Raw genomic sequence first — 13952 nt, 5'->3', positions numbered from 1 at the left:
AGCCGCAGTCCTGCTCCTCTGCTGATGAGATTAGTCAATGAAATTGCTCCAAGTCTTCAGACTGTAAAAGATAAGAAGAGACAAACTACAGGGTCCGGCTCCCGCAGGTTTCTGCAGATGAGGACTGAGGCCTAACTACAAATATCATGACAGCCATCAGTGCACCGGCAATATCAAGGCGAAGGTCTGGACTATGGCTGAAGGCCAAACCTGCAGAACATTAGAGGAACGTGTGGAACATACAAGAGGTCGCCCTCCCTTCTCTCCACATTTGGAAATGATAAATTGCCCCGTGCTTGGCCTCATCCTGTATATAATCCCCTCCAGTGACCTCTCCGGGGGGTGACTAGAGGTCCGGTAACCATCCATGACTTTTGTAAGGGGCTTTTTTAACCAAACAAACCTTGATACAGCGTTTTCTTGTCTTGAGGGATTCTGCCCGCGCTCCCCCGGACTGCACGGAATAGCAGAGGTCTCCCTCTCTATACCCTTCACGAGAGCCGGTGACATCTCCCGTTTTCAGTAGGGGAAAGGGAGGGCGGACCCCCCCCATCCCCCGCACATGGCGCATCCCTCCCTCCCCCCCCCTGCACATGGCGCATCCCTCCCTCCCCCCCCCCCCTGCACATGGCGCATCCCTCCCTCCCCCCCCCCCCCTGCACATGGCGCATCCCTCCCTCCCCCCCCCCCCTGCACATGGCGCATCCCTCCCTCCCCCCCCCCCCTGCACATGGCGCATCCCTCCCTCCCCCCCCCCCTGCACATGGCGCATCCCTCCCTCCCCCCCCCTGCACATGGCGCATCCCTCCCTCCCCCCCCTGCACATAGTACACGCCCCGTGTATCAAACAATTTATTTCAATAACATAAGTTTTCATGTACAAGAGTCATGTGACCCGCGGCACAATCATTGGCCGTCACTGAGGTATTGGTGTCCGGAGGTCCTGGCGCAGCCAATCACAGGGCAGTGGTCTCCGAGAGCGAGGAGGACAGGTGCAGCGCTACCGGGACGTGGTCCGAGAGGCCGGCCAGACGCGTGATGAACTGGACCTTGTCTACAGCCTTCAAAACAAGAAGAAGAACATCTGCTCAGGCCGATTCAAGAGAAAGTCCACCCAGATGGGGTCAAGGGTGGAGACCTCTTACTAGACAGGACCTGGAGCATCATGGTATATCATGGTATACTGATCAGTGACCACACAGCACGCAGAGGGGATCGTTGGGTGGTAGAAGATTGTGGATCAGCTCAAGATGCACAAACTATAGAACCCCATAAAGTAGTAGACGCAGGAACCAGACAAGGAACATCCCTGGCCAACGGCCCAGGTCTGACAGTGCCCAGAGAGGAGTCTACTGGATGACCATGGGCCTGGTGGTTATGGGTTGGATGTGTATCTCCATCAGATACTCACCACTGGTAGCAGAGTGTCCGCCTCTCGGTACAGAATGTAATCGATGCGTCGTCCCGTCCAGGGTCCATCTCCGCCATCATCCTGAGGTAACGGAGGCGCCACATAAAGCCGGCGCTCGCTCTCTGACAGGAGGGTGCTGCAGTGAGACAAAGGCCAACCATGAGCTGGAGATGATGGGAGCATTGGGCCAACCATCTGTGGGCATTGCTTACCTCTTCAGCCTGGCCGGAGTGTTCACTGCTTCATGGTACAGGAGCTCCTGCCTGAGGAGGGTCCCTGAGGAGGCAGAACCGTCGTCATCAAAGACCGGAATAATGGAGGAAGAGAAAGCAGCAGGAAGACGGAGGCGGATGGGGCCCCAACACCAGAGGGTCTGGGGCATCTATTGTAAGGTCATGCTGTAGAGTTCAGTGATTGGCAAGACGACATGGCACCGGGCCGAGAGGACAGCGCCACAGGGTCCCACAATAAAAGGAGTGACCTAAATCTCCGGGACCCCGAAGCTCAATCTCCCTCTTCAGGCTGCCGAGTCCTACACTCAGCGCGGCCTCCTCCAGGACTAGAGTATAAAGTACTTCAGGTTCTAGGGTCATTGTAACTGTATCGTAAATACTGGCTCTGTGACCTACAGAACCAGAGATCCGGCCGCTACCATTGGATCAGTGTCTGCCGGTTGTTTAGGGAGGTAGAAGATGGTGACGGGTTCCCTTTCTTTCAGTTCCCTCTCCGTCTGCTCAGCTTTAGACCATAAAAGAAGTATCCAAAAATGCTTTACAAGGTGTTAAATGCCTTAAGGAGAACACCTACTGTCTGGCCATTAAAGAAGAGAAGACTCACCCCCCCCCCCGACCTCCTCCACTCATACCTGGTTCTTAGCCAAGTCCCGTGGAGAGACTACCTACGGGGTGTGGGGCAGGCTCGGAGGCTGCGGTGAGGGACCTATGGTGTGGGGCAGGCTCGGAGGCTGCGGTGAGGGACCTATGGTGTGGGGCAGGCTCGGAGGCTGCAGTGAGGGACCTATGGTGTGGGGCAGGCTCGGAGGCTGCAGTGAGGGACCTATGGTGTGGGGCAGGCTCGGAGGCTGCAGTGAGGGACCTATGGTGTGGGGCAGGCTCGGAGGCTGCAGTGAGGGACCTATGGTGTGGGGCAGGCTCGGAGGCTGCAGTGAGGGACCTATGGTGTGGGGCAGGCTCGGAGGCTGCAGTGAGGGACCTATGGTGTGGGGCAGGCTCGGAGGCTGCAGTGAGGGACCTATGGCGTGGGGCAGGCTCGGAGGCTGCAGTGAGGGACCTATGGCGTGGGGCAGGCTCAGAGGCTGCAGTGAGGGACCTATGGTGTGGGGCAGGCTCGGAGGCTGCAGTGAGGGACCTATGGTGTGGGGCAGGCTCGGAGGCTGCAGTGAGGGACCTATGGTGTGGGGCAGGCTCGGAGGCTGCAGTGAGGGACCTATGGTGTGGGGCAGGCTCAGAGGCTGCAGTGAGGGACCTATGGCGTGGGGCAGGCTCGGAGGCTGCAGTGAGGGACCTATGGTGTGGGGCAGGCTCGGAGGCTGCAGTGAGGGACCTATGGTGTGGGGCAGGCTCGGAGGCTGCAGTGAGGGACCTATGGTGTGGGGCAGGCTCAGAGGCTGCAGTGAGGGACCTATGGCGTGGGGCAGGCTCAGAGGCTGCAGTGAGGGACCTATGGTGTGGGGCAGGCTCAGAGGCTGCAGTGAGGGACCTATGGCGTGGGGCAGGCTCAGCGGCTGCGGTGAAGAAAGCTATGGGTGGGGGTAGGCAGAGCTCCTCACCCAGGGCTCCGGGCCGGTCGCGTCCTGCGCGGTCTCTACACGGATCGCTGTACATGGAGAATATCTTGTGCTTCTGCTCCAGACAGTCGTCTGAAACAAAAGAAATAAAAAAAAGTTCACAACTCGGACCCTTGGCTGATGTCCCCTCTATGTAGGGGTCCTGACCCCCCCCCATACACACACGTCCCCTATACAGCCTGACACATATCATTATATACAGGAGATCTCCAGGTTATACCGGCTGTACATATATCACTATATACAGGAGATCCCCAGGTTATAGCGGCTGTACATATATCATTATATACAGGAGATCTCCAGGTTATACCAGCTGTACATATATCACTATATACAGGAGATCCCCAGGTTATACCGGCTGTACATATATCATTATATACAGGAGATCCCCAGGTTATACCGGCTGTACATATATCATTATATACAGGAGATCTCCAGGTTATACCGGCTGTACATATATCACTATATACAGGAGATCCCCAGGTTATACCGGCTGTACATATATCATTCTATACAGGAGATCCCCAGGTTATACCGGCTGTACATATATCATTATATACAGGAGATCCCCAGGTTATACCGGCTGTACATATATCATTCTATACAGGAGATCCCCAGGTTATACCGGCTGTACATATATCATTCTATACAGGAGATCCCCAGGTTATACCGGCTGTACATATATCATTATATACAGGAGATCCCCAGGTTATACCGGCTGTACATATATCATTATATACAGGAGATCCCCAGGTTATACCAGCTGTACATATATCATTATATACAGGAGATCCCCAGGTTATACCAGCTGTACATATATCACTATATACAGGAGATCCCCAGGTTATACCGGCTGTACATATATCATTATATACAGGAGATCCCCAGGTTATACCGGACATGTGCCTTGTGTATCGGTGGGGGGCGCTGGGGGTTATGTAGTTCGTGTTATATTTCGGTGACTCATGTCCATCATATAATTCTATGTTATAACCTTTAATGTTCTAGACCCTTCTTGAAGTTCTCTGCTGTCCCTGCTGTGACCAGCGCCTGAGCTCTGCTATTCCACACATTCACAGTTCTACAAGCTCTATTATTGCACACAGTAAGACGTAACACGCAGCCGCTATAACCTAGGCGGTCACCGGGGGAGGTTTGTACCTGAGGAGCAGTTGTCAAAGTTGAGATCTCCACAAAGAACATCAAAGGCAACAAGTTCCCCGTCCTGAGCGTTCTCCGCCTGGAAGTCGCCCACCCACTGAAGGATCAGAGACATCTGGTCGCAGCGTATAGCGCCATCACCTGGACATAGCAGGACACACATCTGGTCAAAGGAGAGCGCCCCCTACAGGAGAGACAGAGGAGAGCGCCCCCTACAGGAGAGACAGAGGAGAGAACAAGTAGGGTGGCAGCACCTAGACACACAAAGATACAAACGTCTTATAACAGTGGTCTACTGGCCAGGCATATAAAAACCATAGAGAACCCAGAGGAGAGGGCACCACCCAGACACGTAGAGAACCCAGAGGAGAGGGCACCACCCAGACACGCAGAGAACCCAGAGGAGAGGGCGCCACCCAGACACGTAGAGAACCCAGAGGAGAGGGCACCACCCAGACACGTAGAGAACCCAGAGGAGAGGGCACCACCCAGACACGCAGAGAACCCAGAGGAGAGGACGCCACCCAGACACGTAGAGAACACAGAGGAGAGGACACCACCCAGACACGTAGAGAACACAGAGGAGAGGGCGCCACCCAGACACGTAGAGAACCCAGAGGAGAGGACGCCACCCAGACACGCACAGAACCCAGAGGAGAGGGCGCCACCCAGACACGCACAGAACCCAGAGGAGAGGGCACCACCCAGACACGTAGAGAACCCAGAGGAGAGGGCACCACCCAGACACGCACAGAACCCAGAGGAGAGGGCGCCACCCAGACACGTAGAGAACCCAGAGGAGAGGACGCCACCCAGACACGCAGAGAACCCAGAGGAGAGGACGCCACCCAGACACGTAGAGAACCCAGAGGAGAGGGCGCCACCCAGACACGTAGAGAACCCAGAGGAGAGGACGCCACCCAGACACGTAGAGAACCCAGAGGAGAGGGCGCCACCCAGACACGCGGAGAGAACCCAGAGGAGAGGGCACCACCCAGACACGCAGAGAACCCAGAGGAGGAGAGGACGCCACCCAGACACGTAGAGAACCCAGAGGAGAGGGCACCACCCAGACACGCACAGAACCCAGAGGAGAGGACGCCACCCAGACACGTAGAGAACCCAGAGGAGAGGGCGCCACCCAGACACGCACAGAACCCAGAGGAGAGGGCACCACCCAGACACGTAGAGAACCCAGAGGGGAGGGCACCACCCAGACACGTAGAGAACCCAGAGGAGAGGGCACCACCCAGACACGCAGAGAACATAGAGGAGAGGACGCCACCCAGACACGCACAGAACCCAGAGGAGAGGACGCCACCCAGACACGCACAGAACCCAGAGGAGAGGGCGCCACCCAGACACGTAGAGAACCCAGAGGGGAGGGCACCACCCAGACACGTAGAGAACCCAGAGGGGAGGGCACCACCCAGACACGCAGAGAACATAGAGGAGAGGACGCCACCCAGACACGCACAGAACCCAGAGGAGAGGACGCCACCCAGACACGCACAGAACCCAGAGGAGAGGACGCCACCCAGACACGCACAGAACCCAGAGGAGAGGGCGCCACCCAGACACGTAGAAAACCCAGAGGAGAGGACGCCACCCAGACACGTAGAGAACCCAGAGGAGAGGACGCCACCCAGACACGTAGAGAACCCAGAGGAGAGGACGCCACCCAGACACGTAGAGAACCCAGAGGAGAGGACGCCACCCAGACACGTAGAGAACCCAGAGGAGAGGACGCCACCCAGACACGTAGAGAACCCAGAGGAGAGGACGCCACCCAGACACGTAGAGAACCCAGAGGAGAGGACGCCACCCAGACACGTAGAGAACCCAGAGGAGAGGACGCCACCCAGACACGTAGAGAACCCAGAGGAGAGGACGCCACCCAGACACGTAGAGAACCCAGAGGGGAGGGCACCACCCAGACACGCAGAGAACCCAGAGGAGAGGGCGCCACCCAGACACGTAGAGAACCCAGAGGAGAGGACGCCACCCAGACACGCACAGAACCCAGAGGAGAGGGCACCACCCAGACACGCACAGAACCCAGAGGAGAGGGCACCACCCAGACACGTAGAAAACCCAGAGGAGAGGACGCCACCCAGACACGTAGAGAACCCAGAGGAGAGGACGCCACCCAGACACGTAGAGAACCCAGAGGAGAGGACGCCACCCAGACACGTAGAGAACCCAGAGGAGAGGACGCCACCCAGACACGTAGAGAACCCAGAGGAGAGGACGCCACCCAGACACGTAGAGAACCCAGAGGAGAGGACGCCACCCAGACACGTAGAGAACCCAGAGGAGAGGACGCCACCCAGACACGTAGAGAACCCAGAGGAGAGGACGCCACCCAGACACGTAGAGAACCCAGAGGGGAGGGCACCACCCAGACACGCAGAGAACCCAGAGGAGAGGGCGCCACCCAGACACGTAGAGAACCCAGAGGAGAGGACGCCACCCAGACACGCACAGAACCCAGAGGAGAGGGCACCACCCAGACACGCACAGAACCCAGAGGAGAGGGCACCACCCAGACACGTAGAGAACCCAGAGGAGAGGGCACCACCCAGACACGCACAGAACCCAGAGGAGAGGGCGCCACCCAGACACGTAGAAAACCCAGAGGAGAGGACGCCACCCAGACACGTAGAGAACCCAGAGGAGAGGACGCCACCCAGACACGTAGAGAACCCAGAGGAGAGGACGCCACCCAGACACGTAGAGAACCCAGAGGAGAGGACGCCACCCAGACACGTAGAGAACCCAGAGGAGAGGACGCCACCCAGACACGTAGAGAACCCAGAGGAGAGGACGCCACCCAGACACGTAGAGAACCCAGAGGAGAGGACGCCACCCAGACACGTAGAGAACCCAGAGGAGAGGACGCCACCCAGACACGTAGAGAACCCAGAGGGGAGGGCACCACCCAGACACGCAGAGAACCCAGAGGAGAGGGCGCCACCCAGACACGTAGAGAACCCAGAGGAGAGGACGCCACCCAGACACGCACAGAACCCAGAGGAGAGGGCACCACCCAGACACGCACAGAACCCAGAGGAGAGGGCACCACCCAGACACGTAGAGAACCCAGAGGAGAGGGCACCACCCAGACACGCACAGAACCCAGAGGAGAGGGCGCCACCCAGACACGCAGAGAACCCAGAGGAGAGGACGCCACCCAGACACGCAGAGAACCCAGAGGAGAGGACGCCACCCAGACACGCAGAGAACCCAGAGGAGAGGGCGCCACCCAGACACGTAGAGAACCCAGAGGAGAGGACGCCACCCAGACACGTAGAGAACCCAGAGGAGAGGGCGCCACCCAGACACGCGGAGAGAACCCAGAGGAGAGGGCACCACCCAGACACGCAGAGAACCCAGAGGAGAGGACGCCACCCAGACACGTAGAGAACCCAGAGGAGAGGGCACCACCCAGACACGCACAGAACCCAGAGGAGAGGACGCCACCCAGACACGTAGAGAACCCAGAGGAGAGGGCGCCACCCAGACACGTAGAGAACCCAGAGGAGAGGACGCCACCCAGACACGTAGAGAACCCAGAGGAGAGGACGCCACCCAGACACGTAGAGAACCCAGAGGAGAGGACGCCACCCAGACACGTAGAGAACCCAGAGGAGAGGACGCCACCCAGACACGTAGAGAACCCAGAGGAGAGGACGCCACCCAGACACGCAGAGAACCCAGAGGAGAGGGCACCACCCAGACACGCAGAGAACCCAGAGGAGAGGACGCCACCCAGACACGTAGAGAACCCAGAGGAGAGGGCACCACCCAGACACGCACAGAACCCAGAGGAGAGGACGCCACCCAGACACGTAGAGAACCCAGAGGAGAGGGCACCACCCAGACACGCACAGAACCCAGAGGAGAGGGCACCACCCAGACACGTAGAGAACCCAGAGGAGAGGGCACCACCCAGACACGTAGAGAACCCAGAGGAGAGGGCACCACCCAGACACGCAGAGAACATAGAGGAGAGGACGCCACCCAGACACATAGAGAACCCAGAGGAGAGGACGCCACCCAGACACGCACAGAACCCAGAGGAGAGGGCGCCACCCAGACACGTAGAAAACCCAGAGGAGAGGACGCCACCCAGACACGTAGAGAACCCAGAGGAGAGGACGCCACCCAGACACGTAGAGAACACAGAGGAGAGGACACCACCCAGACACGTAGAGAACACAGAGGAGAGGACACCACCCAGACACGTAGAGAACCAGAGGAGAGGACGCCACCCAGACACGTAGAGAACCCAGAGGAGAGGACGCCACCCAGACACGTAGAGAACCCAGAGGAGAGGACGCCACCCAGACACGTAGAGAACCCAGAGGAGAGGGCGCCACCCAGACACGTAGAGAACCCAGAGGAGAGGACGCCACCCAGACACGTAGAGAACCCAGAGGAGAGGGCGCCACCCAGACACGTAGAGAACCCAGAGGAGAGGACACCACCCAGACACGTAGAGAACACAGAGGAGAGGACACCACCCAGACACGTAGAGAACACAGAGGAGAGGACATCACCCAGACATGTAGAGAAGAAATGCCACACTCCATGGCCCACACAGCCATGGTCATCAGATGACCCAGGGAGGTAGAGCTCACCAATACAGATGCTTTCTACTCGTCATCCCCTGAAGGCGACTCAGGCTCTACTTACTCTCCGGGGCGTGGAGGTGGGTGCAGTTCAAGTATCCCACAATGCTTTGTTTCTGTTCTGTGGTTCCCAGATGAACCTGCGGGAGGATCAGAGGATGAGAAGAGGCCATGGCCAGCACAGTCCTGGAGGAGATACCTGGCACCAGCCAAAGGCACATCTACACCCACAGAGGTCCTCATACACCACATCGGGTAAGGGATCCAACCCCAATTCTACCCTGACATGAAGCCCAGGGAAGGAGGTGGTTGGCCACTCCAGTAAATCGTCTTCATCCCCTACCTCACTGACCACCCAGGGAGAATTGGAGATGGTTCTGGTGACCTCCATGGGTACAAGGTTCTGCCCCTCTCCCCTCACTGACCACCCAGGGAGAATTGGAGATGGATCTGGTGACCTCCATGGGTACAAGGTTCTGCCCCTCTCCCCTCAAGGACCAACCAGGGTTCAGTTCAGATGGTTTAGGTGACCACGGTGGGCACAAGATTTTACCCCCGTACATTCTCCTCATTCCCTCCCTCAGTGACCACCCTTGCAATGCAGATGGTTCTGGTGACCTCCATGGGTACGAGGGTCCGACCCCTGAACATCATCCTCATACCCTGGGGGCAGTGCAGTTCTGGTGACCTCCATGGGTACTAGGGTCCACGCCCCCCCGAATACCATCCTCATACCCTGGGGGCAGCTGGTTCTGGTGACCTCCATGGGTACGAGGGTCCGACCCCCGTACATCATCTTCATACCCTCCCCCGCTCTTTACCTTGACGCACAGGAGCCCCTTGGAGGCCAGGGCGTCCTCTCCGCGGGCGTTGGGGTAGATGTAGTACTTGGCACAGAGGGGCAGGTGGCGGCTCGCCAGGAATAAGCCGCTGTTGAAGAATTTGAAGCCGCAGCCGCGAGGTCCTGAGGGGCCGACGTCATACAGGATGTGAGGGTAGGAGGCGCCAAGGCATCGGCGCAGCTGGCGAGACGCCCGACCATCGAACACCTCCTGGAGACATATGAAGTCAGCGGCCGGCGGGAAGTCCAGTGACACCTGGAAGAGCCCGGCCGGAGTCTTCTCCTGCATCATGGGCAGGACGTCCTGGGAGCTCTGCGCGGCACACAGGAGCCGGGCGATGGCACGGGCGCGCCGCTGCGTGTGCCGCAGGTTACTGAAGCGGGCCAGGCCGTCCGGCAGCAGGCACAGGTTGGCGCTGATGAAGATGAAGGAGCGCTCACCACTGAGGGTTCTGTCCGCAGGGTCCACATGGCTCTGGTAGCTGAACGGGCGGCGCACCTGGTGGAGCGGCACCCAGAGGAGGAGACCCAAGAGGCACAGGGGCAGAGACAGCACAAAGAGCAGCAGGAAGAGCGGCACCCCCAGAACCAGGCCCAGCACCCGCCAGGCAGCGCCCCCCGAGCCCCCCGCACCGGTGCCCACCGCACACGTCAGCAGCCGATCAATGAACCAGTACGAGGGGAAGAGCACAACACAACTCAGCCAGAAGAGCCCATCCAGGAGGCAGCAGCTAAAGGGAGACTCCGACAGAGGCATGGGGGTCCTCACACACTGCAAGACAAGGGAGGAGACAGTCAGCGGGGCAAGGGAGGAGACAGTCAGCGGGGCAAGGGAGGAGACAGTCAGCGGGGCAAGGGAGGAGACAGTCAGCGGGGCAAGGGAGGAGACAGTCAGCGGGGCAAGGGAGGAGACAGTCAGCGGGGCAAGGGAGGAGACAGTCAGCGGGGCAAGGGAGGAGACAGTCAGCGGGGCAAGGGAGGAGACAGTCAGCGGGGCAAGGGAGGAGACAGTCAGCGGGGCAAGGGAGGAGACAGTCAGCGGGGCAAGGGAGGAGACAGTCAGCGGGGCAAGGGAGGAGACAGTCAGCGGGGCAAGGGAGGAGACAGTCAGCGGGGCAAGGGAGGAGACAGTCAGCGGGGCAAGGGAGGAGACAGTCAGCGGGGCAAGGGAGGAGACAGTCAGCGGGGCAAGGGAGGAGACAGTCAGCGGGGCAAGGGAGGAGACAGTCAGCGGGGCAAGGGAGGAGACAGTCAGCGGGGCAAGGGAGGAGACAGTCAGCGGGGCAAGGGAGGAGACAGTCAGCGGGGCAAGGGAGGAGACAGTCAGCGGGGCAAGGGAGGAGACAGTCAGCGGGGCAAGGGAGGAGACAGTCAGCGGGGCAAGGGAGGAGACAGTCAGCGGGGCAAGGGAGGAGACAGTCAGCGGGGCAAGGGAGGAGACAGTCAGCGGGGCAAGGGAGGAGACAGTCAGCGGGGCAAGGGAGGAGACAGTCAGCGGGGCAAGGGAGGAGACAGTCAGCGGGGCAAGGGAGGAGACAGTCAGCGGGGCAAGGGAGGAGACAGTCAGCGGGGCAAGGGAGGAGACAGTCAGCGGGGCAAGGGAGGAGACAGTCAGCGGGGCAAGGGAGGAGGCTGCAGCTAAAGGGAGACTCCGACAGAGGCATGGGGCTCCTCACACACTGCAAGACAAGGGAGGAGGCAGCCAGCGAGGAAGGAGGCAGCACACAGAGACTGCAGGACATGAGCAGAGACAGTCAGCGAGGAAGGAGGCAGCACACAGAGACTGCAGGACATGAGCAGAGACAGTCAGCAAGGAGGAGACAGCACACAGAGACTGCAGGACATGAGCAGAGACAGTCAGCAAGGAGGAGACAGCACACAGAGACTGCAGGACATGAGAAGAGACAGTCAGCAAGGAGGAGACAGCACACAGAGACTGCAGGACATGAGAAGAGACAGTCAGCAAGGAGGAGACAGCACACAGAGACTGCAGGACATGAGAAGAGACAGTCAGCAAGGAGGAGACAGCACACAGAGACTGCAGGACATGAGAAGAGACAGTCAGCAAGGAGGAGACAGCACACAGAGACGAGACAGTCAGCAAGGAGGAGACAGCACACAGAGACTGCAGGACATGAGAAGAGACAGTCAGCAAGGAGGAGACAGCACACAGAGACTGCAGGACATGAGAAGAGACAGTCAGCAAGGAGGAGACAGCACACAGAGACTGCAGGACATGAGAAGAGACAGTCAGCAAGGAGGGGACCGCACACAGAGACTGCAGGACATGAGCAGAGACAGTCAGCAAGGAGGGGACCGCACACAGAGACTGCAGGACATGAGAAGAGACAGTCAGCAAGGAGGGGACAGCACACAGAGACTGCAGGACATGAGAAGAGACAGTCAGCAAGGAGGAGACAGCACACAGAGACTGCAGGACATGAGAAGAGACAGTCAGCAAGGAGGGGACCGCACACAGAGACTGCAGGACATGAGAAGAGACAGTCAGCAAGGAGGGGACAGCACACAGAGACTGCAGGACATGAGAAGAGACAGTCAGCAAGGAGGAGACAGCACACAGAGACTGCAGGACATGAGAAGAGACAGTCAGCAAGGAGGAGACAGCACACAGAGACTGCAGGACATGAGAAGAGACAGTCAGCAATGAGGAGACAGCACACAGAGACTGCAGGACATGAGAAGAGACAGTCAGCAATGAGGAGACAGCACACAGAGACTGCAGGACATGAGCAGAGACAGTCAGCAAGGAGGGGACCGCACACAGAGACTGCAGGACATGAGAAGAGACAGTCAGCAAGGAGGGGACAGCACACAGAGACTGCAGGACATGAGAAGAGACAGTCAGCAAGGAGGAGACAGCACACAGAGACTGCAGGACATGAGAAGAGACAGTCAGCAAGGAGGAGACAGCACACAGAGACTGCAGGACATGAGAAGAGACAGTCAGCAAGGAGGAGACAGCACACAGAGACTGCAGGACATGAGAAGAGACAGTCAGCAAGGAGGAGACAGCACACAGAGACTGCAGGACATGAGAAGAGACAGTCAGCAAGGAGGAGACAGCACACAGAGACTGCAGGACATGAGAAGAGACAGTCAGCAAGGAGGAGACAGCACACAGAGACTGCAGGACATGAGAAGAGACAGTCAGCAAGGAGGAGACAGCACACAGAGACTGCAGGACATGAGCAGAGACAGTCAGCAAGGAGGAGACAGCACACAGAGACTGCAGGACATGAGCAGAGACAGTCAGCAAGGAGGGGACCGCACAGAGAGACTGCAGGACATGAGAAGAGACAGTCACCAAGGAGGGGACAGCACACAGAGACTGCAGGACATGAGAAGAGACAGTCAGCAAGGAGGAGACAGCACACAGAGACTGCAGGACATGAGAAGAGACAGTCAGCAAGGAGGGGACAGCACACAGAGACTGCAGGACATGAGAAGAGACAGTCAGCAAGGAGGGGACAGCACACAGAGACTGCAGGACATGAAAAGAGACAGTCAGCAAGGAGGAGACCGCACACAGAGACTGCAGCACTCACCTGTCGCACATATCGGCAGATATCGGGATATACCGCATCGGTTACCTGCCAGGTAAGAGCCGCGGTCACTGAGTGGGCGGGGGGCGTGTCAAAGGTTGCAGCGTTGGAGGTCACGTGACTAGGAAGTATTATGCCCCGCCCTTTTATCCACGTGGTGCCATGTGCGTTAGATAGGAGGAGGAGCTACACACCGGGAACCTCCCCCTCCTCATCATCACTACAGACACAGAACATCAAGGGCCAAATACACATTATATAATGTACCATATATGTATATAGTGTATATGATGTGTATATAGTGTATATGATGTGTATATAGTGTATAGGATGTGTATATAGTGTATATGATGTGTATATAGTATATGATGTGTATATAGTGTATATGATGTGTATATAGTGTATATGATGTGTATATAGTATATGATGTGTATATAGTGTATATGATGTGTATATAGTATATGATGTGTATATAGTATATGATGTGTATATAGTATATGATGTGTATATAGTATATGATGTGTATATAGTGTAT

General features: G+C 57.8%; 1 protein-coding gene across 1 annotated transcript; it reads right to left on the bottom strand.

Moving 5' to 3' along the window:
* Window positions 1–839: 839 nt before the first annotated feature.
* On the bottom strand, window positions 840–13573 carry LOC140106876 (sphingomyelin phosphodiesterase 5-like). The gene is made up of 8 exons (XM_072131502.1): window positions 13421–13573; window positions 9835–10626; window positions 9078–9153; window positions 4380–4520; window positions 3201–3290; window positions 1624–1687; window positions 1412–1547; window positions 840–1061 (listed from the first exon to the last, which is right to left on the bottom strand). Exons 2-8 carry the CDS (start codon window positions 10609–10611, stop codon window positions 957–959), a joined length of 1389 nt encoding a protein of 462 aa, XP_071987603.1. The 5' UTR covers window positions 10612–10626; window positions 13421–13573; the 3' UTR covers window positions 840–956.
* Window positions 13574–13952: the final 379 nt, after the last annotated feature.

The sequence above is a fragment of the Engystomops pustulosus genome, unplaced genomic scaffold (assembly GCF_040894005.1).
Source record: "Engystomops pustulosus unplaced genomic scaffold, aEngPut4.maternal MAT_SCAFFOLD_48, whole genome shotgun sequence".
Lineage (NCBI taxonomy): Eukaryota > Metazoa > Chordata > Amphibia > Anura > Leptodactylidae > Engystomops > Engystomops pustulosus.
Note: the sequence above shows the minus strand (reverse complement) of the source record. Positions and strands in the feature narration are given on the sequence as shown.